General features: G+C 45.3%; 1 protein-coding gene across 1 annotated transcript in view; it reads right to left on the reverse strand.

The window, feature by feature from the left end:
- The window catches only part of GGT7 (gamma-glutamyltransferase 7), a 278,286-nt gene that overhangs the window by 133,596 nt on the left and 117,123 nt on the right, over nt 1-27,567 (reverse strand). Inside the window, exon 3 of the mRNA XM_085619105.1 lies at nt 18,353-18,504. Within this exon, the coding sequence (XP_085475231.1) occupies nt 18,353-18,504 (152 nt within the window). The remainder of the gene's footprint in view (nt 1-18,352; nt 18,505-27,567) is intronic.

Raw genomic sequence — 27,567 nt, forward strand, 5'->3', positions numbered from 1 at the left:
CAAACCGTTGTCTCTTAAAATACCTAGAACCTTCCTTAAAGTTTCATCATCATGAGTCCTGTTTTTACCCATCACCGGGATGTCATCTTGAAAGAAAACAACCTCAGTAATGTGACTAAACAATTGGGACATTAGTCTTTGAAACACCGCGGACGCCAACCCAAATGGCATGCGTTTAAATTGAAAGCATCCAAAGAGTGTACAAAATGTGGTGAGATGTCTACTTTCCGTCTCCAGCATTACTCGATGGTATGCCGCAGTTAAATCCAATGTAGAGAACCATTTGGCATGTCTAGTCAGCATTAACATTCCATCCTCGTCACCAAAATTGTGTAGTGTTATGGACACACACAAACTTGAAGTTTCTTTAAGTAAGCTTTATTTCCAAGGTACAAAGGATGCAAACAACTGCTTCTCTGCACTCCAAGTCCTAACTGACACAGGAGTTCTCTTACCACAAATGCGAGACAACATGGAATCTCAAGCACGAGAGGGCACTCACGTATTGAGATTCCATGTTAAAGGAAACTTACCACAATACTACAGAGGCAATACTTTTTAGAAAGTGAGATGCTATTCATCCTACAGGGGTATTCAGTAGGCAGTACTTGCTTCCTTTTAGAAGACAGAAAAGTATTTTTTTGTCATTAAAAAGGATACCTCTAGACCAAGGTGGTTGTCACATGTGAAATGACAGACCACTATTTACCCCCATGCTTGTACGTAATGATTGAATAGCATGGCTGACATGATAGACCCATGTGGTACTTACAAAGGCATGGAAAGTGTGTCAATATGGGGGATCTTCATGTGGGGAAAACCTTTGGTTACAGGAGAAAAAACAAGTGTGCTGAGTAAAAAGGGCAAGATTGAATGAGGGAAGAAGGCGGAGGAGTTGGCAAGAAGAAAGAGAATATTCACTGAAGTGACACTAAAAAGAAACTCCCAACAGGATAACGGTTTCTAACGAAAACACCTGAAAACAAAATCACAAGATTATAAGCAACATGCCATCTGAAAATCATAAGTGTTTTAAGTTATCCTAGAATATTACCGGATGCCTATCTTTCACGTACCTGTCAGGTACTTCAGTACATAACAGTGCACAACACACCCACATTTAAATACACAAGTGCTACTGAAAACTGAAAGAATACTAAAATTAGAAGGCTTTGGTTCTCATACAAAGATAAGGGGTGGATACAATGTTTACACATGAAATTTTCTAAGGGCAGATGCTGGAAAAGAGTATAAACAAGCACCACAAAATGTTATACCTATGACCGTATTTGTCAAACAGGTTGTGTTCCCTTTCTCAGAGGAACATTGTTGTGTTTTCAGGGAAGAACAGGAAAAGACTTGAAAGCTGAAATAGCGGAATTTTATTCATAATCAGAAATCAGCACTCCGTGTCTCCGTCTATCAGCTCAAGCTCCGCAGAGCAACTGTCAGTCTGGAACTCGCACAGGCACAGCACCATGGTGATGGAATGCATGACTTAACATTCTAGGCCTAACAACAAGAATGAAAGACTAGCTCATAATATACCTCCTCTTCTCACAACAAACACCACAGAACTGCAGACACAACTACCAGGAAATGAAAACACAAGGGCGACAACACCAAGACAAGACTACAACCTACGCAGACAACAACTACAACGGAAATGGAGACAGAAAGAAAACAAACCCAACAAGAGACTACAGCCAAACCAACACTCATAATGCCCACAACATGAAATAACATGACCAAACCAACACCCCGCCACAAACGAACTTAAACAAATAATAAAAATTAATGCCTATAAAGCCAAGAACATTCACAAAGGAGAATATAATCATACAATAATGTAGGCAACACAACTCTACATCTAAAAGTAATTGTTCTCATGTGAGAATACAATCATTCAAATATTTAAGTAAACATACTCTTCTCCCACTTCTACCAACACTACCTTCATTCTCACTGGAATCTTACCTGCTCCAATTGGCCTCCTCAATCTGACTCGCTCACCGACACAAAAATCAACCATCTTCACCTTCATCATACCTAACGTTGCTCCTCTCTTGAGTCTTCTCAACTCTCCTCTTGTAGGAAAGTAGGATCTACTTTCATGGTCACGCTCACTTATTGCTGGTGTCAATATGTTTTACTGACTAGTCTGACTGAGATCCAGCTAACCAGGACACCAGTCTCTGTGCTTCTTCCCTAAATTGGGCCATGGTAATTACTTAGGTACACAACAGATTGGCTACTGGTGTACCCTGGTAAGTCCCTAGTATATGGTACTTAGATACCAGGGGTCTCCCATGGGCTGAAGCATGCATTATGCCACCCATGAGAGACCATTCAAATTGTGACTACTGCCTGCCATTGCAGCCTGTGTAAGCTGGTGCTAGCATCACTTACAACAGATGTATGTTTCCTTATATCTGAGGTCACTGCACTTGAATACTATAAGTCACCCCTAAGGCAAGCCTTTCAATCCTGAAGGCAGGGTGCTCGGTTCTAAGCGTGAGGGTGCCCCTGCATGAGCAGGACACCCCTACAACCTTCGGACTCCATTCTCCCGGGTTGTAAGTTCATCAGCCATTAAGATAGATGGAGTGGCCTTGGGTCATTACGTGATGACCATCTCTAACCTGGCTGTAAACGGTGTGGGAGGTATGATATAATTCCATGCACTGTAAACCTCTTCCGTGAGGCCCTCAGTGCTCTGGGAAATAGTGTTCTAGAACCAGACAGCAAACTATGGCTGCTGTAGACCAGAGACACAAATCTGCCTTCCTGCTGCTTAGCCAAGCTCGAGCAGGGAAAGGCAATAGGTTTCCTGTCACCGGGAGGTGTGACCACCTCCCAGACAGGACTTAGTGCTTTGGGAAAGGGTGGGGGCGCTTGCCAGCGCCACTGAGACTGCTTGAAGGGCACATCTGGTGCCCTCCTTGCATACTCCAGTTCAAACCAGTTCAGGGAGCCTTTGGCTCCCGCTCTGGCGCGAAACTGAACAAAGGACATGGGAGTATCCTCCCCACTGTCCAGCCCCTCCTGTAGGAGGGACCACTGAATAGTCCCAACCTTTTCCCTGGGGTACTTAAGGGCTTATGTGTGAGTAGGTTCCTAGATTTGTCGTGGGACAAGATTCAGATCCAATACCACTTCAACCGTCTGGGCACTCTGGACTTCACTTTGGAAACTGAGACTGCAACTGGAAAGACTCCTGGTCTCATTGCCCTGCAAGTCCGCTGCAACGTCTGTGCCTGCGCTCCATACAGGTTCTTCATAAGGCCAGTGGACATCCAAGACACCCAAAGGAATCTCCCATGGAGTGAAGGAGTTACTCTCCTGCATCTGCAGGATCAGCAACGCAGCTGACCGGTCTGCTGATCCTGGGCTCCCATGGAGTCCGAAAGGCTCAGCAACGCAGGTGGTGGTCCTTCAACTCCCTCGAGGACTGCATCGAGTTTGAGGCCAGTATCCCTCGTTGCAACCGCTGGAACAGAACCCCTGTGCACCGCATCGACTTGCCGTTGCCAAGGCTTGTCGACTCTATGGACTCCAAGAAGCTCCAGCCTCAAGCATCTCCTGCATCCAAGATCTTCTCCTCCACCGCATCCTTTGCACCATGGGCCTTCATCTTTTGGTGAGGTGCTCGAGGTCCTCTTGCGACTCCTGTGCCTTCGGCCCATGGGTCCTCTTGAGGGTCTTCTTTGGCTCCAGTGTGCTCCTGTGCTTGCTCAGGACCTGCTCTTACTTACTTGCTTGTGGTGAGTCACTTGGACCTTGCTAGTCCCGACACTGCACATTTTACTTCGTTGTTTGCCGTTGCCAAGCTTTGTTGGGGATCCTGCCGGCCACTGACTCCGTGGCTCTTGACATCCGATGTGGGACAGCTCGTGCACAGCTCCTGGTCCTCCTCTGCACCGGCTGGTCCAGACAGCTGCAACTTCAGGGGCATGAGCAACTCTACTGCATCCCCGAAATCAGTGGGCATTCGTCTTCCGTGCCTCCTGGTCTCTCCTCAGTGGCATAGGCTCTGTGCCCTCTGATTTCAGGTACCTCTCATCTTGAATCCACCTTTAGGTTCCTTCTTCGCCAGTGGCACCTTTTCTGTAGTCCTCCATTGTGGTCTACGGCGGTTTCCAACGTCACTTCGCACCTATGCAACAGGCGTCCCTGGTGTAGGTATCCTGGTTTCTGGGGTATCCACGGACGGGGTGACTCTCCAACCTTCCATCTTCCACGCGGTGTCTTCAGGGTCCGCTGAGAAGGGTCCTTCTTTTTTTAAATTGCAACTGTGACTTACCTATTGACGTCTATTGAGCATGTGGTTGTGTTCCCACTCTGCACACGGCCTCTGTGGGGTTCCTAGATACTCACCTTGGGTGGTTTCTTGGGTCCGACTCTTCTACGTCTTCTGGGTTCGTTCTTGACTTAAGTCGTGGTATGCATTCCTGGAGACCACTGTGTAGTCAGTGCTACTTACATATTCTTTTGACATAGGATTGTATGTATTGTGTTTATATCACCGGGTAAGAGATTTTGGGCCATATGTAGGTAATTTCTATTTACCGATTCCTAAATACCGAATTTTACCGATTCGGTATTTAAGAATCGGTAAATAGAATGTAGGTAAGAAATCAGTAAATTTTACCGATTCGGTAATATTCGTTATTACTGATTCGGTATTTACCTGTTGCACCCCTGAATCGTGCATGTGTGCACATGTGGCGCACATACATGCCCTAAGGGCATGTATGTCTGCCACATAGCACTTTTAAAAAAGCACACAATTGCTTTGTAAAAGGTATTCAGTATTTACCACCAACCTGTAGTTGGTGGTAAATAACGAATCCTTAAAACAAAAATGCACTCACTTGAGTGCCCCCTACATAGGAGTTAAGGATTCAGTAATTTACCGATTCGTTTTTTTACCGAATTCTTAAAATACCGAATCGGTAAATTACCGAATCCTTAAATCCAGCCTCCTACATCTCAATTGCCTAAATACCGGTCGGTAACGGGAAATTTACCGATTTTCGTCCGTTACCGACCGGTATTTAGCTACCTACATATGGCCCAATACATTTTATTAGTGAATGTTAATAATAAATACATATTTTTATAACTACACTGTGTGTTTTTATTTTCACTACTAGACTAAGTACTGGTAAAACAAGCTGCGTTACACTCCTTCTGGACTAAACCTAAAGGCTGCTCTCCACAGCTACCACTTATAGAGCTTTCTAAGGTGTTCTAAGACCACCAAAATCACCATAAGGGTTGTCTAGATTAGTGCAGGGTGCTACACTTACATAAGTGAGCACAATATACTAAGCTAGCCTCTCACACCTCTTTACTTGATCAACTCTGCGAATGTTTCTATCTGCCCAAATCCCTTACAAAACCTAACACGAAGATAACTCATTGGTGGAAAGCCTGCTCGGAGCCACACCTGTGGGGGAGTGAGGGTGTTGTGATAGAAAACTCTGTCAGCAACTGCCTCTTGTAGGTCCTTCCCCGCCACGCTCGTCGGTTGGATAGTCTCCTCACATATTTGGTTAACTCTCTTAACCAAATGATTCCCCTGCGAGCTACAGAGAGCCATGGATAGGTGCTTAACAAGCTGCTTCCTCAAAAACCCCTCCATGAGATAGTGAAACAAACTGCACACTGTTGTCAGTAACCAAATACCTTGGAACACCTTTATTGTGAAATATCTCCTTCAAAAAGGCAATGGCATTGTTTGTGTTGGGATCCCTTAAGAACTTGTTAGCAATCCACGTCGAATGGTACTCAACCAAGACTAACACAAATCTAATGGCATCATTCAAACCTGGAATAGGGCCAATAAAGTCCATGACCAGTTTCTCCAATGAATTTTCAGGAAAGTCAACTGAGCAAAATTAGAATATTGTGCATGCATAAGGTTTTATCAGCCGCCAAACATTCTCCGAATCTTCTCCCATACAAGTCAACATTCATGGCTGGCCACCAATAATATGACCTTAATGTTTTTCTTGTTCCCTTGACACCTACATGACCAAGATGAGCTAACTTCACCAATCCGTTCCTAAGCTCATATAAGGGAACAAGACAACCTCCTCTAATGAACAATCCACTCAGGTCATCCTTAACCTTAAAAAAAATTCTTTCAATTCATCAGCGACAAGAGCCTCCCTGGCCCAGCCCAGACAAATTACTTTCTTGAGCGGATTTTAACGATTGTCTTTTTCTACACAAATCCCCCACTCCTGGAGTGTGATGACATCTTCTGCCATGGTTACCCGATCCACAATTCTAATCACACACTCCCCTTCATCCACCACTTCGCCCTCCTCATCACGTCTCGTCGGACACCTAGACAAAAAATCAGCTCAGCAGTATTTCCCACCCACAATATGCTTCACTCTGACATTGAACTCATACATTTTAGAGAGTGGACAGACCAACCTTGGATTGGCACTCCCAGAACCTTGTAATTAACTAAATAAACTAGGGGTTTATGATCTGTGACCAAGGTGAACCCTCTTCTTCACGAGTACGTCACAATATGATGCCCACCTCAAACACATGCCAACACATCCCTCTCTATCATGCTATAATTCTTCACAGCTACCGATAACTTCCTGGAAGCGAACGCCACCATGCATTCTTTTCCATCCACCAGTTGACTTACATAGCACCCAGACCCTACACATCCACTGTAACTACCGAAGGAATGTCAACAAGAAACTAATGGAAGGCCGTTCCCTTAATGATCAGTCTTTTGCATATCAAATGCTTCACTTTGCTCCTTTTTACATGCAAACCTCACCCCACATCTAAACAACTTTCTCAAAGTTTTGCAGTGAAAATGTTCAACAAATCATGAATAGTATTCACACAGACCCAAAAAAGACCTCAATTGGTCCTTGTCCACAGGACATGGACAATACCTGATGGCTTTAATGAGGAACTCCTTAGGCATAATGCTATTTGCTGAGATCTTGTGTCCCAAATACTCCACCTCCTCTAACATAAATTTGCACTTCTCTTTCTTCACTGTGATTCCATGATCTTCCAATATGCTCAGGACCCTGTTTAATTTGAGCAAATGTGACTGTGAGAAAATCAAAATGTCATCCTAATAGGCCAAGGCCCGCTTTCCTCAGGCAAAAGCTGAAACATCAATTTTTGAAAGGCTGAAACTGCGGAGGCCAGCCCAAACAGAATGCATAGAAAATGGACCACACCAAACAGGATGTTATTAGCCATTGCTGAGCTCCACCTGGTGGTAGGCTACTCTGATATCTAAAGTTGAAAAAACTCTCGCTTCCCCCAACTGCGCCAACATTTCCTGGATCTTTGGCAATTGGAATCAGTCAACTTGTTTAAAGATCTACGGTCAACACAGAGCCTGAGATCACCCTTTTTCTTCAGGGCTACATCTATTGATGAAATCCACTGAGACGACTCCATTAGCTCTATGACCCCTTCTTTGCAAAACATGTCCAAATGCACCTTTAGTCTGCTTCTGATGCTCAGAGGTACATTGCGAACCTTGTGCACAACCAGGATGGAGTTGGGTTTTAAAAGGATTTTATGCTCAAACCCCTTCACAACTCTTAGTCTGTCTTCAAAAATACCTTGTGCCTGTCCAGAACCTCTGACAACAAGGACAACTCGCCACTCACCCTATCCACCAATGAAATGGGGTGAGTGGTACCTGGTCTTAGTACCATCCCGAATGTGCCCTGATCTCTCCACTCCTAAATGTGGTATCCTTTTTTCGCAAAATATACTTTGGTGTTGATTCACCTGCTGTTGTAGAAGATGTTCTCATGGATGTAGCCCATCATCTCTATTTCTTGTCCACCAAATGACACTAATATCTGGTGGAAATAGCTCTATTTCCTTTCAGCATGGCTCTTATAATTTGGTTGAGACTATGGTGATTGGTGATCCACAATCTGCTGTGTCTATCATGTTAACCTCCCCAACTTTAATCTTGCAAACAGGGTATGCCGCCTTTCCTGAATTGTCAGCCTCTGACAACATATTCATGTGTGGCATTGTGTCTATCAACAGTATTAATCTTCTTTCTTTTCCTGATTTCTCAACTTTACTTACAGCTGCTATTTTTACTTGACTGTGAACATAACCAATTTTCTGTATGTTTTTGCACATTTGCTCACAATGCCCGTTTTTCCTGCACTTCAGGCATACTTAACTACTGCAGGTCAGTTTTTTGAGCAGGCCATGTGACTCTTGAAGCCACACCAAAAACAGACTCCCAATACATTTGATATTTCTTTATCAGATCTTTTTATATCGACTTTAGGTTTCATTTTTTTAGGATGACAGCATTAACACTTTCTGTGACCATTTGTTTTGCTTTTCTCAATTCCTTGGACGCAGCCATGGACCTTTCAATTGCTCCAGCTATTTCTAGCGTTTCTTGAAGTGAAGGATTCTTGCAGTATAATATCTGTTCCTGGCCTCTTTTGTCAAACAGTTAACCACCAACTAATCTCTCAGATATTGATCAATGGTACGCACCCATAAATTCACAAGTGGCTGCCAGAATTCTGAGTTCGGTGAAATTAAAAGCTGTCATTTGTTACATGTGAGTTCTGTTTACGAATCAAATACTTGTGCCTTTCTACTATCATGCTTGGGCCTTCCTTAAATGATGCTCGAATCTTTTTACTGCTTCTGTGAATATGACCAATTCTACTGAAAGCAGGAAAGTTATTTGAGGTTGATAGTCAAATATTCTTTGGCTCTCTGACCCTAAACAATTGTACAAAAGCGCCTTCTTTCTTGCTGCACTGAAATTCTCCCCATCAATTGCTAAAATGTAAACTTTAAAGGCTCTATACTACTGTTAACACAAGGAGATGATGGACAGAGCCCTGTTGCGGTTCAGGGAAGACCTAGCTTGGCAGTTTGGGCTGAACTGTTCCCATGAGGCACAGGGCGATGAAATGCACCTCTGCTGTGTCCTCCATGGCCGCTTGCAACTCCTCCCAGGCCCTTGCAAAGTCTGGGGGCCTTATAGAACATTTGGCCTCTATGTGCAGCAGGGTGACTTCCGCTGTTGCCCTCTTTTTCAACTCCTGTTGCCAATGGTGGTGCACTGGGCTCACACAGTTTTTCCATCATCATCATAAAACTTTATTTTGGCTGCAAAGGCCATAAAAGTACCAATAAAATATGACAACACATAATTCTTAAATACAGCAAAATAAAATCAAAATTATTCATAAAATAGTATAAAAGGATAGAAAAAGTGCAAAAATACATATGAACTTGATGATTAATTGCAGAAATGTCTACGTTTAATCCACATAAAATTTAGAAAACGTGAAACTGCAAAAACAATTGGAGAATGGGTGTCGTATTTCAGAACTCTAAGGCCTTTTTCACACTCTCTGAAACCCAGATTTTTACAAATGGGTTTTACCCAGCGATTTCGTGACTGATGGTACGTTGGGCAAAAGAAGAAGACATGTTTTTCATCTTCAATTCGATAGCCACAGGCAGGGCAAGCAGTGTTTTTATTGGGGTCCCAAGTCGAGGTAAAAGACCTAAGCGGTAGACTGCCTATTCTCAGCTGGAAGTACAACTTCCTAGCAACAGCAGGAAAAATCAGATCTAAAAATTCCTCCCTCCTGTAATCAACTTTGATCTAAAGAAACTGGGCAGTCAATCTGCCAACACCAGAGTTCACGAGCAGGCTCATAAGATGGTAATATCTAAACTGCTCAACCAAATTTGCCTTAGATAGAGCCGAGCATGAGACCTCCGGGGAACCCCATAATTCTGAAAGGCCAATCTTATCACATGTATCCCTGATGTGATTTAACCAGGGGATTTTCTTATTATTAATTTGGGGCCAAACCCCCTTGAATAGTTCTCGGTAGGAACCAAACTCCGGATTGGACCAGAGTCTCTTCCAATAGGTCACTGGCCGCAACGCCACCACCTCCTCCACGGGTAACAACCCTAGGTCAAACCTAATGGGAACCAACGGGGTACTTGGAGGCAAGCCCAGCAAATTTCTCATAAAGGAATTTTCAGTCCTTGTTAGGCTGAAGGTCTTGCAATGTCCCCATAATTCAGCTCCATAAGTGGACGCTGCTCTGGCTTGAGTTTTATAGATTTCTACCACTGGTGCTACAGGCTTGAAGACCGATCCTCTAAAAAATTTAGACATTCCTCCTGTAATTTGTGTCAGCTTTAGTGCTGAATTAGCAACTTGTCCCCCCCACCCGAGATGTTCTTGGAGAGTAATCCCCAGATATCTAAACGTCTTTACCCGCTCGAGAGGAATGCCATTCAACGCTGGGTTCGGGCGTGTGTGCTTGGGGGGGTTGAGGATCATAAACTTCGTTTTTGCTAGGTTAATCTCCAGACCTCTTTCCCCACAGAAGTCCACAAAGCCATCTAAAATGCGCTGGATACCGGTAGATGTTCGAGACAACAACAAAGTGTCGTCAGCAAACATCAGAGCCGGTACCCTACCCGTGGCAAGTCTTGGGACATCAGTGTCCTTAATGCCTTCCAGATGTTTAATAAGCCCATTAATATATAAGCAAAATAGCGTGGGTGCTAGCACGCATCCTTGGCGCACTCCTCGGTTCACAGGGAAACGTGCAGACAACTCTCCGTATTTCCCACATCTGACCTGTGCAAAGTTTTCTATGTGAAGTCTTCTCAAGACATCCAAAAGATACAGGGGGACATTAAGTGCCTGGAGAACTCTCCACAGATTTTCTCGCGGCAGCAGGTCAAATGCAGACCTCAGGTCAACAAAAATGAGGTAGAGGCTGCCACCCTCCACACTCACAATTTTCCAGTAGAGGACCTGAAGTCGAAATAACTGATCAATAGTTGGGATGCCCTTTCTAAAACCCGCCTGCAGGGTACTCAGGATGTTATTTTCTATCTCCCACGTCTGGATTCTGTCCAGGACTATACATCCAAGTAGCTTTTGAGTAATATCAATCAAACTAATGGGCCTATAGTTTGAGGGTTGTAGTGGGCATCCTTTTTTAAATATTGGCACGATCTCTGCACCACGCCAGGTCTCTGGGGGTTCTGCACCAAGTAAAATAGAATTAAACAGGACACAAAGATACGGAGCTCATACCTTGGGTTCTGACCGATAAAGATCGCCTGGGATTTTGTCTAGGCCCGGCGCTTTATTGGGTAACAGTTTATAAATAGCAGTTTCCACCTCCATTATCGTAATCACCGGAACATCCTCTGCTCGACACTCAGTGGTGAAAGAAGGGGCAGTTGTGACTATTGAGTTGGAGTTTGTGCCTGAGTATAAGCTCCCAAAGTGGTCTTCCCAGGCTGCTGGGGCTATGTTAGAAAATGTAGTAGTCACAGTTTCTTTTCTGCCATTGCTAACAATAGCCCAAAAGGATTTGAAATCTTTATACTGTAAGGCTAATCTTAGCTCCTCCCACTTGTCGTCCTCCCAAGTCTTTCTTGCCCTTTCAATCTTTTGTTTGTACTGTGCTCGTAGTGTTTTGGTCCTTACTTTGTCCTTGACCTTGATTGCTAGGATCAATTCACTTTTTAACTTCCGGCACTCAACGGTGTACCACAATTGGCTTTTAGCCAATTTGGCTCTAGAGCTCCCAACCGGAAAAAACACCTCTGAAAGTTTTGAGGCGAGCTGGCTATGGATGTCTACCGGCCTTGTTTCCCTCCCAGTAGAAAGGCAGTTTAACCCTTCTCCAGCCATTTCACTAAGGTGGGGCAAAACCAGTCTATAGATTTCTGCCATTTTGTTTGAGCAAGCAAGGATACGTGGCCATTTTACTCTCCGTCTGTTATTATGCAGAATGAGAGGTTGTGGTACGGTATTGGCCACAGTATCATAACTGGACAAACCCCAGCTTTCTGGTTTTAATGTCATGACCAGAGCGTTGTGGTCGCTGTCATCTCGACCTACAATCCTAAAATCAAGCACCTTGTCCCAAGATCTTGTTTCGATGAGAATATAATCTATAATAGAAGTTTGCCCCACTCTGTTAAAGGTAGCTTGTCCAGGTCTATTGGAGTTAAATCTACCATTACATGACCTCAAAGATAAGAAAAGAGTGAGAGCGATAATCTGTAGCACCAATGGGGTCCAGGCTTTGACCAGGGGAATCAAGGGGTCGGGAATGTTCCAATGTGTATTTTCCACAATCGGATCATCTAAGTCCAGCATACTAAGTGGTTCATACTGGCAATTGAAGTCACCACCTACTATCACAGAGTACTCTGGGTCTAAGGTCAGAATATAATCATTCAAATGTATTATAACCTTAGAGTCCCGGCCACTCGGGGAAGGTCTAGAGTAAACATTCAATAAGGCTAAATGTTTGTTCCCAGGCAGATCAAGTAGAACACATTGAATGTCATGTAAGCTAGTTTGAAGCTGTCTAGCTGTAACACCCAGATGCAGAGCCACCCAGATGCTAAGGCCCCCTGAAGGTCTTCCCCTACCACTGGTTATTGCAAGTATGTTATAAGACACAAAACCAGCCCGTTTAAAATTTTCCAGTGCCCAGGTCTCTTCCATTAGACAAATATCAAATGTGTCTATAAAGTTGCCCCATTCTTCGCAAATCAATTTACTCTTTAGGCCTGCCACATTCCAAGAAAGTAAATTGATATTCATCTTGGGCTCCCCTATAGTAGCAGTCAGATCACTAGCATGCCTGTTTGTAGCCAGAGGGATAGTTGCCCTACCCGAGCTTCCCCGCTCACATTCCTTCACCAACCCACCCAACGATGGCAATGTAGGTGGCTCTTTCATTCTGCTCCTAGGGCTTTTCCAAAATGGGTCCACAATATCATTCATATTGGACAATACTTCTGAGGGCCCCTGCTCAGAAAGATTGTGTTTCCGGTCCTTGGAGCCTTCCTTGATATTTTGTAGACCTTTGTAGTCCCCAGCCATAAGAATCGACTTGCTAGAATCTAGGCGTCAGTCGACTAGGTCCAAGACACTAAATCTGTTATTATGGTGGAAGGCTTCAAGTGGGGGCGGGCAATGTTGGTTATAAACTTGGTTATTATTGCCAGGACAAAAAAAACGACCATCCAGATCATTTCCTGAACCGACTACCCAACCCCTCAAAGGAGCATCATGCCCATAACAAGAGGCACCCGGATAGAAATAAGTGAGTGGAAATGCTTTTATAACTGATTCAGGGCTACCCTGCTGGTGTACGTTAGAGATGTAGGTAGTATGCCGGAGCGGCTGGACCCGTTACTGCGGTCCTTTACCACTGTCTCAACCACGGGCAGGGTGGCGCTCGCCAAAATGGTCATGCTCCCTCGTCTACTGTACTACTTTGTCAACCTGCCACTGTACGTCCCCCCCGCCTTTTTTGTCAGGCTTAACCGGATGCTGCGGGATTTTGTCTGGGGCAACGCCAGGTACAGGTTAGCGCTTGCAAAGCTCTTCCTCCCGACGGACAGGGGAGGTCTGGCGGCGCCCTGTTTTGAGCATTATTACCTGGCGGCCCAGCTGCAATGGATCGCCCGCTGGTTGGCAGACAGGGGCAGGGATGACACAGCCACGGTGGCTGCCCCCTACTCGCTGGAGCGTGTGACCGGGCTTTTCCACCCCTTGGCTGCGGTTGCAGGACCGCTGCCGCTCCTCCTGGCGGTGGCGCACAGGTGCTTCAGGAGGGCCTTGTACCTCACGCGCGCGGTGGTGCCATATGCGCCGGCGATACCTTTAGAGGGTTCTCCTGGAGGTGGGGGGGTGCTCGCGGCCCCCGCGCTGAAGGGCTGGTGGGCGGCGGACGTGCACACGCTGGGGGACCTATACAGGGATGGTGAGCTGATACCGTACGAGACCTTGGTGTCGGAGGACGGGCTCCCACCCGGCGGGTTCCTCACGCACCGCTCACTGCTGGCGAGCCTGACCGCCAAATGGGGAAGCATGGCTACAGAGCCTGCCCAACACCTAACTATGCAATATCTGCATGTCATGGGGAGGGGCAGACACCTGGTTCGCTGGTTCGCCGCCTCGTTGCGAGAGCACACGGCGGTTGATCAGGGCCCACTCCGCGGCAAGTGGGAGCTGGACCTGGGGAGGCCGCTGACGGACAGGGAGTGGGAGAGAGTCCTCAAGAGCCCAGTGCGTATCCCCCGCAGTATGCGGTTCCGTCAAATCCAGCTGTTCATAGTTCACAGGGCCTACCTCACACCTGAGCTGATTAACAGGTACTTCCACCGCGCTGACGTGCTCTGCCCTCGGTGCCGTGAGCTAGGGGCGGGGCTGCTGCACATGCTGTGGGGCTGCCCAGTGTTGCACGCCTATTGGAGGGCGGTTAGTGGACAGCTGCAGGGGAGTACGGGGCGCAGCATTCCCTTCGACTGGCCCGAGCACATCTTGCACCAATTTACCAGGTCGCCCAAGGACAAGGTAGCGTCCCGATTCCTGGATCTGGGGCTCGTAGTGGCGAAGCGCCTCATCACCCGGAGATGGAAGGCACACGACCCACCGTACGCGCGGGCCTGGAGTTCATCGTTTCAGGCATGGGCCAGGGCGGAGGGGACGGCTATCCGTAGGGAGGACACCCTGGGGCTGCGGAGGGAACCCATGGCGGACCGCTGGGAACAGTTGCTTGTTGAGTTTCGGCGCTCGGAGGGGGAGGGTACCACAGGCTGCACGGGCGAGGCCAGACAGGATGGCAATGGCGCAGGCGGCGGCGCAGTGTAGGCAGACTCGCTGACGAGATAGCATAGCCCCCATTATCGCTGGCCCATGGATGGGGCGTATGGGGACGCTTGGGGACATCTGCGCCCATTGGGGCTTAGAGGGGTACTCCTGGAGTTCGGGGGGGGGTCGGGTGGGAAGGGGATAGGAGCGCACCATGTGAATCGCTGTTAATGCTGCCATTGTTGTGGGTTCTTCCTTTTGTATTACATGTAACCTTTTCGACTTTATTGATGCCTCAGTTGTGTAGGCGAGATTAGTTGCCCTTGTACGGCTCAATGGCTGGTGGGTGGTGGTGTTGGCCCCTCCTGCAGAGAGGACATCGGAATTGCTAAGGGTGAAGTGGCTGGCTCCCGGGAGGGTGGTGGTGGGTGCGCACACAGACATCAGGTTGTCCCCCCCCCCCTTCCCCGTTTTGGCAGTCGGCATGTTCTATAAGCCTGTATAAGTTTATGTCTTACTGTATGTGAAGCAAGATGCCGTACAATGTCCTCCTGTACTAAAGTTCAAATTCAAACTCAATAAAAACAGATTTGCAAAAAACAATAACTGATTCAGGGCTACCAGACTGCATTGTATAAATATGCCTCACTGTTCTCGGGTCCCTAAAGTTAATTACGACACAGTCGCCCTGTATATCCTTAGCTCTAGAACCTACCCAATCTATACGTCTTACAAATAGAATTTCGCTTCTACACTGGTTAGGGAGAGGTTTATTACAGTTCAACCAGTGCGAACACTTATTTTTGAGTTCACTGAATGCCTCCCTTGATCCATAATTCAAGGTAGGTACCCCAACAAGGACCACTACATAGGGAATAGATTCAGGGGGCAGATCCAGACATGGCAACTTAGGTTTAGCTGTAGCCCCTGGCTTCAGTTGGGTTAACTTGTGAGGAATGGGATCAGGACTTCTAGCCTCAGGTGGTGTATTAGCTATAGCATGATCCGCCTTTCTCCTTACATTCCCCAGTGAGACTAATGAGGTTAGCTCGTTATGTTCTGCTTGAACAGCAGTGCCTACTCTGTTTCGGGTAAGTTGGACTGTCAAATCTATCGCTTTGTTAATTGTTTTGGGGTTTGGGCAATTATAGCCATCTAATTCTTTGTTCAATGAAACTGAATCCGCAATTCGGCCCTCCCCAGCCCGTGTCTCCTTCCCCCCGGACAATGCAGCGAACATTAGTTCAAATTTAGAGAGTCTTTTTTCGATGGAATCAAGTCTATTATGAATTGGGAGGCAAGTCACAGTGAATAGCTGTTCCATTTTAGCCCAAAAGTCTCTTCTGGACACTGGCGGAATCGGGTCCTCAGTACCTTGGGTTATAGGCTCAGCAGAAAGTACTCTATGCTGGATATCTGATTTAGCCATAGGGTCAAAGTTCCCGACATTTGCCCGTTTTTGAATTTTTGTTTTCTTATTGGTCAAGACTGTACCTCCCCGCTTACGTCTGACAACCTGATCTGTCGGCTGGCCATTGGCTTCCTCGTTCGTATCCGGGATCAAACATACACGAATTGGCAAACCAGATCTTGTTGTTCCGACATTATGCACGAGTGTAGGGGAATCAATGCCAGAAAAGTCACCACGCTCAGTTAGACTGTGCACATTGCAATCAACAGCTGAAGGTTGGTTTCCTGCACCTCCATGGTCGGCAGGAATGGGGTCTAGAACTAGATTAGGCTGGCTGTTATCTACATGTACAGGTGACTTTGCCAAGGCAATTGTGCCCAATGAGGACCGTTTAACGAACTCTTGGTCGATGGAAAGCCTTTTTTCAGTCAGCTCAATTTCCCTCTGTAAAACGGACGTGGCCCTGGTAATAAAGTTGTCCAAAGTTCCAACCACTCCGGCCCCATTAAGAGACTTCCGCCCCTTCCCCAGACCTGAAGCGGCCATTACCACCGAGTGGTAAAAAGTGATAAGAACAAAAACAAACAAGGTAGCCTACCAGAACCCTTTCGAGTTGACACAATATATCCAAAGTAATAATGATAGCTTGACTCGCGGAATAATGTCCAATGGAGATAAGAGGGAGGCCCCGTCCCGTCCTCAAACGGGCTCAGACGGGCCCGCCCTTGGCCCGGGCTTCGCCCGGCACACGCCCGCGCGCGTTCCGCGATGCGCGTGGAAGGTGTGCTTATGTATTAGCAGGCGGAATCCAATCACCGGGAAGAGGCAGCAGCTGGTTGTGAAGCTGTGACTGCTGGTCCTCGCAGTCCCGCTAGGTGAGCCTGGCAAAGCAATCCAGAGAAGCACAGGGAGATCTGCTGCGAGCGGCTCCCGCGAAGCGGGGGCCGCAAGCAGTTAAGTAGGTAGGCAGGCGGAATCCAATCACCGGGAAGAGGCAGCAGCTGGTTGTGAAGCTGTGACTGCTGGTCCTCGCAGTCCCGCTAGGTGAGCCCGGCAAAGCAATCCAGAGAAGCACAGGGAGATCTGCTGCGAGCAGTTAAGTAGGTAGGCAGGCGGAATCCAATCACCGGGAAGAGGCAGCAGCTGGTTGTGAAGCTGTGACTGCTGGCCCTTGCAGTCCCGCTAGGTGAGCCCGGCAAATCAATCCAGAGAAGCACAGGGAGATCTGCTGCGAGCGGCACCCCATATGACAATATCAAAAGCAATTGCTTGCCAATGCTTTAGAGCGGAATTTCTTCCTCACACTCTGCTCTGTGCGACTTTTCCGTTCCACGGAGAAACTTTCATACTCCCCCAGCACATGAAAGACGCTGACAACTCACATGAACCTGCTGGCCGCTTCCGTGGACGGTGCTGGATCCGGGTCTTCTTGTGCTGATGAGGATACGATTAAAGGTTCAGCACGACAAGTACCTGTGATCTCTATCCTCCACGCCTACTGCTGCTCAGAGGGCCCAGTTTAAGGCAGCAGGGAGGGACAAACAGTTGCGCCGCTGCGCTCCACTCCGCGCTCTGGGGCAGATGCCCGGTCACATTGCTCACAGCTGTCCAAAGTTGCTTCACTTTATTCTGTCACAGATCAAAGAAAGGTTAGCGTTCTAGATTTTTCCAATTTCGAGTAATTTGCAGTTTTGGTAAACTAAAGCCAAACCAGTGAATTGTGTGGCAACTTTTTTAGCCTGTAGTCTAACAAATATCCCTAATATAGACTCTGCTGGAGAGGAGGGTATATTCCTTTCCATCACAATGTGTATTGTGCCCACCGCAGTCTCCCAATACTCTCTTACCCTTCCTTAACACAATGACCACTGCTAAATAATATCGTATAGTAGTTACAACTAAACTAAGGAAAGGGAAGACTGACCAAAAACTATACTACTGATGACAACTGCACTTTTCAAAGACGGATGTGTGAATTATACAACACAGGAGTTATTCTAATCTCAGTGGAATGACAAAGGGATCATGAAGGCAGTAGTATCATCTGGAACTAGTGAAGATAGCCAGGAGGATGGTGGGATATAAATGAATAAGAACCACTTCACATCTAATTTTATGCTGACGATCCATGGGGAATACACCTCCCTCCAGTTCCTTACAAGGATTGAAAATTGATTATTTACACTTTTCTAGGAAACTATTGCAATTATTATAACCCACCAACGCATAGTAGCAGAGAAACAGAGTGTGAACTAATGCTGATGCTGGGCCTTACTCACCCTCCGATGCCAGATGTGTGAGGGTTCAGGATCCCAGAGCATAAGACAGAAGCGATGGCTGCATCCACAGACGATCCCTGCTTGTTCAACACTTCAATTCCCAGAGCTGTGCAACGGGCCACGTCAGAGACTACTGCCCCCTGGTGGAAGACCTACAGGAATACATCAGGGTGCAAAGTTCAAGAGCTAAAGTGGCACTGAAGAGGCAATGAACCAGACACTTCTCAGTAGAATAAACATTGTTTGATGAAACCATAGATTTTTTATTGGCATTTCCTTGTATTTCAGCAAATACATGATTTGTATTGCAACTGATTTTATTTAACACAAATTTAGCATTCTTAATATACACCGTAGGATATGTACTAATAAAGAACAGCTGAATGATATGTTATGTTAATGCTACTGATCCAATAATGGGACCATTTTGAATGAAAATGTAGGTGATCCTCTACATGCCTTGTATGACTGAAGGGGGTAAAACACTGAGTAATTGCAGCATTTGTTTTCTTGGGTAGACATAGTATATAGTCATTTCGGCATTTGTACAGTACACAGTATGTGCTTGGGAAACAACTATAAACCAAAGACCATCTAGCAGTGTAGGTGCCCTACCAAGCGCTACTAGTACACCTCCAACCTGTTGTAGAAGTTGGTGAAATAGTTCAGTCTCACTGTAATGTGACTTTTGCCATTCCTTTAGAGACTGCTAACTGAGTTGTTAAACACTGAGATAAATGTTCTGGGGAATTTGGTGGAACTGAATGTCTGATTTAGTTTGGCAGAGAGTTACTCTGTCACAAATGTGACAAATATCCCGTCAGCCTTACTGCAAGTGTCATAGAATATAATGCACTTGTAATAAGACAGACGAGATGTATGTCACAATATCATGTCCAAAGGTAGCAGAAGGATAAAAAAAAAAAGAAATCTGAGGAAAAAGGGCTAAATTATAGTTGTGATACAAGGCTCAAGTGAGCAAGAAAATGGGAGGAGTGGAGAAAATCCCATGTGATTTACCAACTGGGGTGTGGGAAGCCTATTAGTTGTAAACATAAAGGTTATAAAGCAGGTTTGCCACACCTCAAAAATAATGTGGAAGTACATTAGGAGACAAAGCTGTGCATCACAAACGTCGGGTCTAAGTACAATTCAAATGCATGGAATGAAATGCAAAAAAGCAATAGATCCAAAAGGCACAGCAAACAGCATTGCTGGAAACTGTGAAGGGGAGAATCAAGCAATAAATTCACACCATTGAGTTAGATCTCCAAATGAGGTCGACATTGAGTGGATGTAATCAACAACAGCCAATGAGAGCACTCCCAAACTCGTGCTGTGACAAGTCTAAGTGGAACTGCATTTGTGCACTGGTCGACAACGATAAGAGAGTAGCCTGCAGGGACAGGCAATCCAGGTGCCCTCACCAATGGTTCAGCTTCACTCTTTACGTGGTGCAATACTAACCTTTCTCTAAAGGGCACACAAAGGCAGTTTTCGTGGCTCTACAGCAAGTCATGCTGAATGACACAATCTGAGAAAAATTGAATGAATGTGAATTGTGTATGAGAGGGAATTAAAGGACCCGAAGTATGGTCGGAAAGGGAAGGAAGAAGTGTTTCTCACCACTGCCATTTTCATTTCCAAGTTTATTTCTTATAACTTTTAAGTGTTGCCAGGCGTGATCGTCTGCAAACAGTGGTCTCTGGAATTCACTCTTTACATGAAGGATTGCATATATTGGTGGACTCAGTTTAGGATAAAGATGGAACCACATTAAAAAAACACTATCTTCACTGCCCGTACCTGATATCACCTAAGAACAGGATTAAACCGTGTTGAGATGAAGCAGGATTTGAGAAGTACCCTTGCCCAGCAAAAATGGCCACCATATCTACTATTGATTTTAAAACTCTTCTTCTTCTCTGCGGTCCCAGGAGCATATAGCAGAGCAGAAAATCTTATTAGTTTATGGAAACTGGTAACGGGAGAGCCTGAACACCTGGGCTTTTGTCTGCAATTCTAAACAACCGGAGAATTGAGATCCTATTATTTTCAATATGAAAGTCTGCAGAGTTAATGCTTGTGGAAGTGAGTGCTGTGATATGATTTCACATTTAGGAATGGTATTTGTAATCATGGTGTTGTAATCTTTAATTTAAGATTATATATTGCAAAATGCAATGTAAAGGAAAATGTAAAATCAAGACAAGATTTGGCAAAGATTGGGCAATAGAAGCTATCATTTATTGCCACTATATGTAGTGTATTTCTACCCCAATTTTTGACACATGACTGAAAACATACGCAGAGGAGAAGCATTGCTGGGTTTACTGCGTGGGCTTTTTCTGTTGTAGGTGCTCTGGTTTTTATATAAAACAAAAATATTTTTTAGACATATTTGGAACTATTATTATAAAAGAAAATGTAAAAGAACTTTTCATGTATATTCTTTTGATAGCCCTGAAGAAGTCTCACTGGAGACGAAACGCGTTGGCTATGGCTATGTGAACATGAAATGTGAAACACAAAGGAATCTTCACCCATAAGAAATAAAGAAGAAAAATCTTGACATTTTGTGTCATATGCTTTGTTATCAAGCGGCTGTTGTCACATTGTGTTTACACGAAAGTATATAGTGCTGAACCTCTTGTGTGTTGTAGGGTGTAGTATGTGCTCAGGAGATTAGGAAAAATTAATAAAGATAAAAGTAGTGGGGAAAAAAATCATGTTTTTACATGTAGCATAACCACTGACGAACGTTCTTCTGGACTGGGAGCTGTGCTGTTGCAGTCCAAAGGAGGGAAGAAAAACGTTATCCATATGGTTTTAAAGGGTTTTGAGATGGGTAAGAGTCATCAAAATGTGTAGTTGTTATGATTGGAGTGTATGCACATGAGATCAAGGTGGATCTACACAGTTGATTCCGATTTTTATGAGAAAGAGTTTACATAGCATACCACCAAGTAGGATATGTTGGTGGGCTATACAATCACAAGATTATCAATTCAATGCAGAGAATGTGCCAAAGATCAAAGTACTTGCTGTGGATTGTTGACAAGGATACTGGATAACACTCCAGAAAGATGAGCTGGGGCTGGTGAGTGTTTGTGTGGTTAGGAAGGTGTAGGGAATCAGTAGGAACAAAGGCAAGGGCCTAAGAAAATTCAGCATGTGGGTATGCAACTGGCAGGTGGTCGGAGAATTAGAAGCTATCCGATCATTTACTCAGTGAGAAAGGAGTTTTCTGGCTAAACTTCTTGTTAGAGGGGAATCAGTTAGTACTAACAAACTGGTTAAGTTAGCATACAAAGAACATCTTATTAGGACCGTTATTGATACCCGATTGCTTAGGACCAAATCTTGACAGAAAGGTATGGAAGACAACCAGGCAGAGATCAGTGTGAGACAGCAATAAAGTATAATTCATAAAAACACCTCCTTCGGATTGTTTGAGGTTACTAAACCAATAAGTATAGCCCTGGATATTGTTGATCCACAATATGTTCACTGAAAAAGTTCTTAAATATATTTTGCAGTTAGGTGTGGGTGGACCAATTATAAAAGTGGCCGAAACATACTTTCTGTGAGAACTAAAACAGTAGTGATGACTGGACTTATGGACATGGTGGTCAACTGAGAAGGTTTCTTTAATATACTTTTACAGACCTTGGGTGAAATTCACCTCAGAGGTCATGAAAGATTTTTTCAAAAGAAGTTTTGCCATTTGAAACAAATCAGTTTATAGCCTATTATAACCACCAATTAAAAGATTACGCTGCCAGCCATAACATGGAAAGCTTTGACAAGAAGATATTCCAAACAATAGTACAAACTACAGTATTTGAGAAATGATGGTGTGAAACCAACACTGGCCTTCAGATACATGACTTTAAACCAACTGAGTTTGCTAACAGGGCAAGATATGTACTGTGTGACACTGCCCAAAAATAACAAAAGGTGATAAGAAATGTGTATGCCAAGTTTTATTTTTCACGGAGATGTAAGAAAATTAACCAATTCCTGTTGACCAAAGTAAGAGCTTATCTCCTGCCCAAAGGATCACTTGGCCAGGAACCAAACTTGTCAATAACACAAATCAATACCAGAAAAATTATGATGACTTAGTTTATTGCTGGACCTCTAGAAAAATACTGCTTGAACTGCACCGGCCGGGAGCACAAGATTGCTTATGCACCTGCCATTCACTTTCATGGAATCTCCTGTATGTTTTTCCACTGAAGAAATATTTAATTCCATTACAGGAGCTACTGAGCTTAAGCCACTGACCGTGTTCATACAACTAACCGGGCTTTTAGTCCAGCTTTTAAAATGTTCTTCATCGAGGAATGACAAGCTGCAAACAACAGAGTACACCCACAAAGTGCAGAATGAAGTTATTACATTGCTGTGAATTTCTGTTAAGTGTGACAGTCACTTTTCGGTCTTTACAATTTTGTAACACAGTTGTATTTTCTAAGGACTATACATTTTGACATATTTAACTTTGAAATTTATCTCATTTTAAGATATGTTTTGTTTAGATATTACGGAATTTATTTTACTATTTCCGTATTAGGAGAGTACTGATGTAATTGGCACTTTAAAATGGCGGACAGGATATCGGCAACTTTTTGGAAGATGTCCTGTTCTACCAACTCGAAAAAAGGCCCATAATTCTCACCAAAGATGGTAAAATGTAAAACCTGGAGAAGGTGTTGGGATGGAAAAGTACTCTGCAAGGCAGTAAATACATGTACACCTGCCCTGCGTGCCAAACTGTACTGTTGTATGGATCCCAAATGCTGATTTCTTTTTGTCATAGACAAACATGGATCATTTAGTGAGCCATGACATAGGCCTGTCTCATGAATTGCGGTCTTGTTGGGCCCTGAAGTGTGGCCAAAGAGCTACCCTCATAGTGGTAGAAGGCTACCACCTTCACCAGGAGTAAAGCAGCATGAGTCCGGTGGTGGCACTATACCGTGTAGTGATCAGTAGTAGTGAATAGGACCCTTTTACCTTATGTCACTGAAGTGAGGCTTACAGGCTCACTCACCTTTTTAAAAGTTCCTTCTACTGTGTACTTAACTCATCCTTTGCCTATATCAGGTAGATGTGGAGTGATGCATTGCACAGGGATGGTGAATCTCAATTGGTTGTATGTGTGTCTGTGAAGGGTACAGACCAACAAAGATGCAGTACTGAGCAGTGCATGTGTGGTTAGTACATGCGCGGGGTTTAGGTACGCCTGAGAGGAATACATTACAGGAGAGATGTAATGCTGTGCAGTGCATGTGCAGGGACAGCATGTGTGTATGAGTGCTTGAGTGAAGGACAATACATGAAGGGTGAAGAGTTGTGAAGCACACATAGTGACTGTGTGTTTGGCAGAGCATGTGTTTTAAAATATGCAAACCCTGCTTGAATATAGGAAAGCTTCAGTATTGAACAGTGTGCACAGACTGAGTGTGGGTGCTTGATGCATGTGTACATGTCAGGGTACAAAGCATAAATGTTTTAGTGCTGAACCAGAAAGTGTGCTATGAATGTACACTGAGTGAGTAAGCCTGCAATAGCCACTGGTAAATTGTATGGAGGACCTGGGTTCCATTTTTGGAAGCCAAGGCCTGGCTGGTGAAAACATTAGGAGGAGAGGAATTCCCCCAGATAGATGTGTGTATTGCTTCATTCCTACGAGCTTAGTGATGACACACTGGAGGGAAGGAAGAGACTCCCTTTACACCTGAAAAGACTGCTCTTTGATTCAGTGATAGATATCAAGGAAGGGGTCTGGACCCACCTGCTTGCCAAGACCAGTGTGCCCTCTGACGAAGGGGAGAGTGTTGGAAGGAGAAAGCTCCAGTAAGGAGCCCTACCATGAGGACTCCCTGTGTGAGGTGCAAGGACTCCCCCATATGCTAGGAGAGGGCTGCTGTAGAGTGAGCCGTCTGTTGAGCACTGTGCGAGTCTTGTTATAAGCGTATCTCCGCACTGAGATGACCTCGTATGCCAGAGGGGCAACTGGTAAAGTATAATTTCCAGGAGTACCAAGACTTGTGACTGTCCTGGCCGGGGCGCTGCGGCTGAAAGAGTCTGAGCCTTTATCACGAGCCCGGCAATCACTGTGCTAAGAGGGGTCACCGGTATTAACATTCCCAAACAACTCGGGCCACAGCCCGAAGGAAAGACTTCAGGCTACAATTTGCGGGTTAGGCCTGTGCTGCGAGTGAACTGCTCCAGTCTCTCCACGGAGGACTGCAGGCGACGCCGTCGCATCCTCGCTGGCTCCAGTCGGAAGCTAAAGGGAGGATTTCCATCCCCATTGAACAGAGTCAACTTAAATCTTCTTCACAAGTAGGCAGCTACTCTGACATCTGAGACCTCCAACAGGCCTCTCCAGAGAGAGAGAGCCTGAGCTGCCAGGTGCTGTCACGAGGGTGACGAGCAGCCCAACATCTCCAAACTGAGCAGGACTTGTGGGAGCACGTTTGAAGGCGTCCACTGCATCACTGAACTCTTCTGTGCTGCAAGAGTGGCTAAGATAAGATCTGGGCAAGTTGGACCCAGAGAGAAATCCCTGTAAACTGTGCTGCAGCACTATAGACACTTTTGATTAAGTTCCTAAAAGACCCATCTGTCTTGTGAAGTGAGAACTCTTGAGTACGGCCTATTAGTTTGCATTCCATGATGCAGCCACCAGTGAATGGGGAATAACACTGAGCATGTTACACAAAAGAGGGTGGGACAGGGATTCGCCAGACAACTACTAGAACCCCGACTTTAGGCGATTGTGTTGATGCATTTCAATGCCCGTGTAGAGTTAAAAATAAAATACAATTTTACTTATAAAAGCAGGTATTTGGCTGGACATTGATTTATTTTTTATACTTTGAGTTATGAGTCGTGTTCAGAGGAATGCATCTACACCCCCTCCCCTAGGAGCCTTGATTGCTCAACCACAGCTACCATTGAGAGTCAAGTGCAGAAGGGGGTACTTGGCCCGTTTAGCAGGGTCCATAGTAGGTCGGGTCCCTGGACATCAGAAGTAAAAGTCCTCTGAAATGGGTTCTGACAGAGGGTCTTCTTTTATAAAGGTGTGGATAGTAAATCTGCAAGATAAGTAGGTATGTATGGTTGCCAAACTGAAAAAAAGGGAAGCATGACTCCAGGCTTCACTGTTTTAGGAACAAATTCTCCTGAACAAAAACACTTTATGCTTTTTTGTTAACGGATACAAGAATAAGCAAAGGAAGATAATAAAACATTTGGGGCCACAGGTATTTAGCTTTTTCTCGGTCGCAAATGGCCTGATTCGCAGAATCTGTCAGATTGTGACTGGTAAAAAGCCTTTTTCTATGTACCAAACCCTTTTTTGTGATTCCATAACCTATTACTGCATCGCAAAATAGATTAGCAATTCGGTATTAGGAATGGGCGTGTTAAGGGCGTCCCTTCCTTATAGCAACTTGCAGCAGTATGTGAGAATGTTTTGTGACCGAAAAGCAGTTGTAAAACATTTGCTTTTTACCACCAAATTCCATTTGGTGGTAACCCATTCGCAAACAGGAAGGGGACCCCTTCTCCTTTATAGATGTATTCAAAAATGTATTTTAAGAGCAGGCAGTCGCTCCACGGACCACTGTTTACTCTTAAAAAATGAAAAGAAAACTTTTAATTTTCCTTTTTGAAATGGATACTGTTTTCCTTTCAGAAAAATGGGCTGCATTAAAAAAAAAAGTTGCTTTATCTAAAAGCAAACACAGACATGGTGGTCTGCTCTCACCAGCAGCCCACCATCCCTGTGTTTTTAGCAATTCCCAATGGGTCGTAAATTGTGACCTACCTCATGAATATTAATGAGGTGGGTCAATTGTGATCCACTGGGAACTGCAAACAGTGTAAAACAGACTGTTGTGCATAGCTGTTTGTGACTTCCTAATAGCGAATCGCTAAAATTCTCTACTTGAAAATTGTGAGCGGAAATTTTAGTTCATGTGGCCCTTGATTCCTAATGAATTTCCTCTGAACTTATACATTTTCACTGTCCGAGAAAGCAGCATGCCATACGTTAAAAGAAGTACTCATAGTTATTTACATAGGCACCATTTTCAAACGCAATTTGAGGAGCGAGTCAGGTTTTCTTCCATTCTGGAACACACTGTGGACGCTATTCACTATTCTGATGACGTTTTTGCCGCTCGAGGACTGCTACCTGGCTGTTGATCTCTGGGGCACATCTTTTTCACCGGACGCTGTATCCTGAAGGACATTACGCTGCCTGAAGCCACCTGCCACCTGCCACAGGGGAGACTCTGCAATTTGCCATCCACGCACTCGGGACTGCGAGGACCAGGGAGCTGTGCGCGTTGCACATTGGCTGCACCTGGCCCTCTTCCCGACTCCTCCTCTATCTCCGCCCCATTCTCCTTTATCATCACACTACTGCTCTCGCGCGCTAGCGGGACGCGTGCGGGTCGAGAGCCGGGGCGAAGACCGGGCAAAGAGCGGGCCGTTTGAGGCCGTTCGAGTACGGTCGAGGGAGGGCGAGAGACACCTCAGGCTGTCCATAATCCACTATATACCAGGTGCTGTTGGAGACATTATGACTACGAGAGAGACCAGGAGCAAGAGTGCCATGGCGACGGGAAGACCAACAGGTACATTGGACACGTACTTTGCTAAAGCTGGGTCTCTACTTGTGGATGAGATCTCCATTCTCGAAAGACGTATCTCCCAAGAAATAGATTGGGTGAGGAGATCCTCCCTGGGACCTATTGCAAATGTTACTACTCCCGCCAAGTCATTAAACCCTATAACACTTCCGATAGGGGGGGTTGCCGGGGTAACTGTTCTCCCAGATCCGTCTGATACTAACTGCTCCATTACCTCCTCTATTGATTGTGATAATTCCGAGCATGCAGAGCTCAGTATACTATCTCTTCCAAACTGTAAGGGCCCCGCAGCTTGCACCACTGCTGAGGTAGCGGTTACTGATTTGTCTACAAGTAAAACCAAGGACCAGACCATGCTCTTACAGGGGGAGAAGGAGGGAGCAATCCCGAAAACGGATAAAAGGGCTCATAAAACTAAGGGGGGAAAATCCAAAGCCCCAAAAGCCATCTCTAGGGTTAGGGGAACTAAACTGGACATAGTTGGCAAAGGGTCGGTCTTATCCCGTAAACATGAATCCCCGCAACAACACACCACGGCAA

The sequence above is a fragment of the Triturus cristatus genome, chromosome 7 (genome assembly GCF_964204655.1).
Source record: "Triturus cristatus chromosome 7, aTriCri1.1, whole genome shotgun sequence".
NCBI classification, from domain to species: Eukaryota; Metazoa; Chordata; class Amphibia; order Caudata; family Salamandridae; genus Triturus; species Triturus cristatus.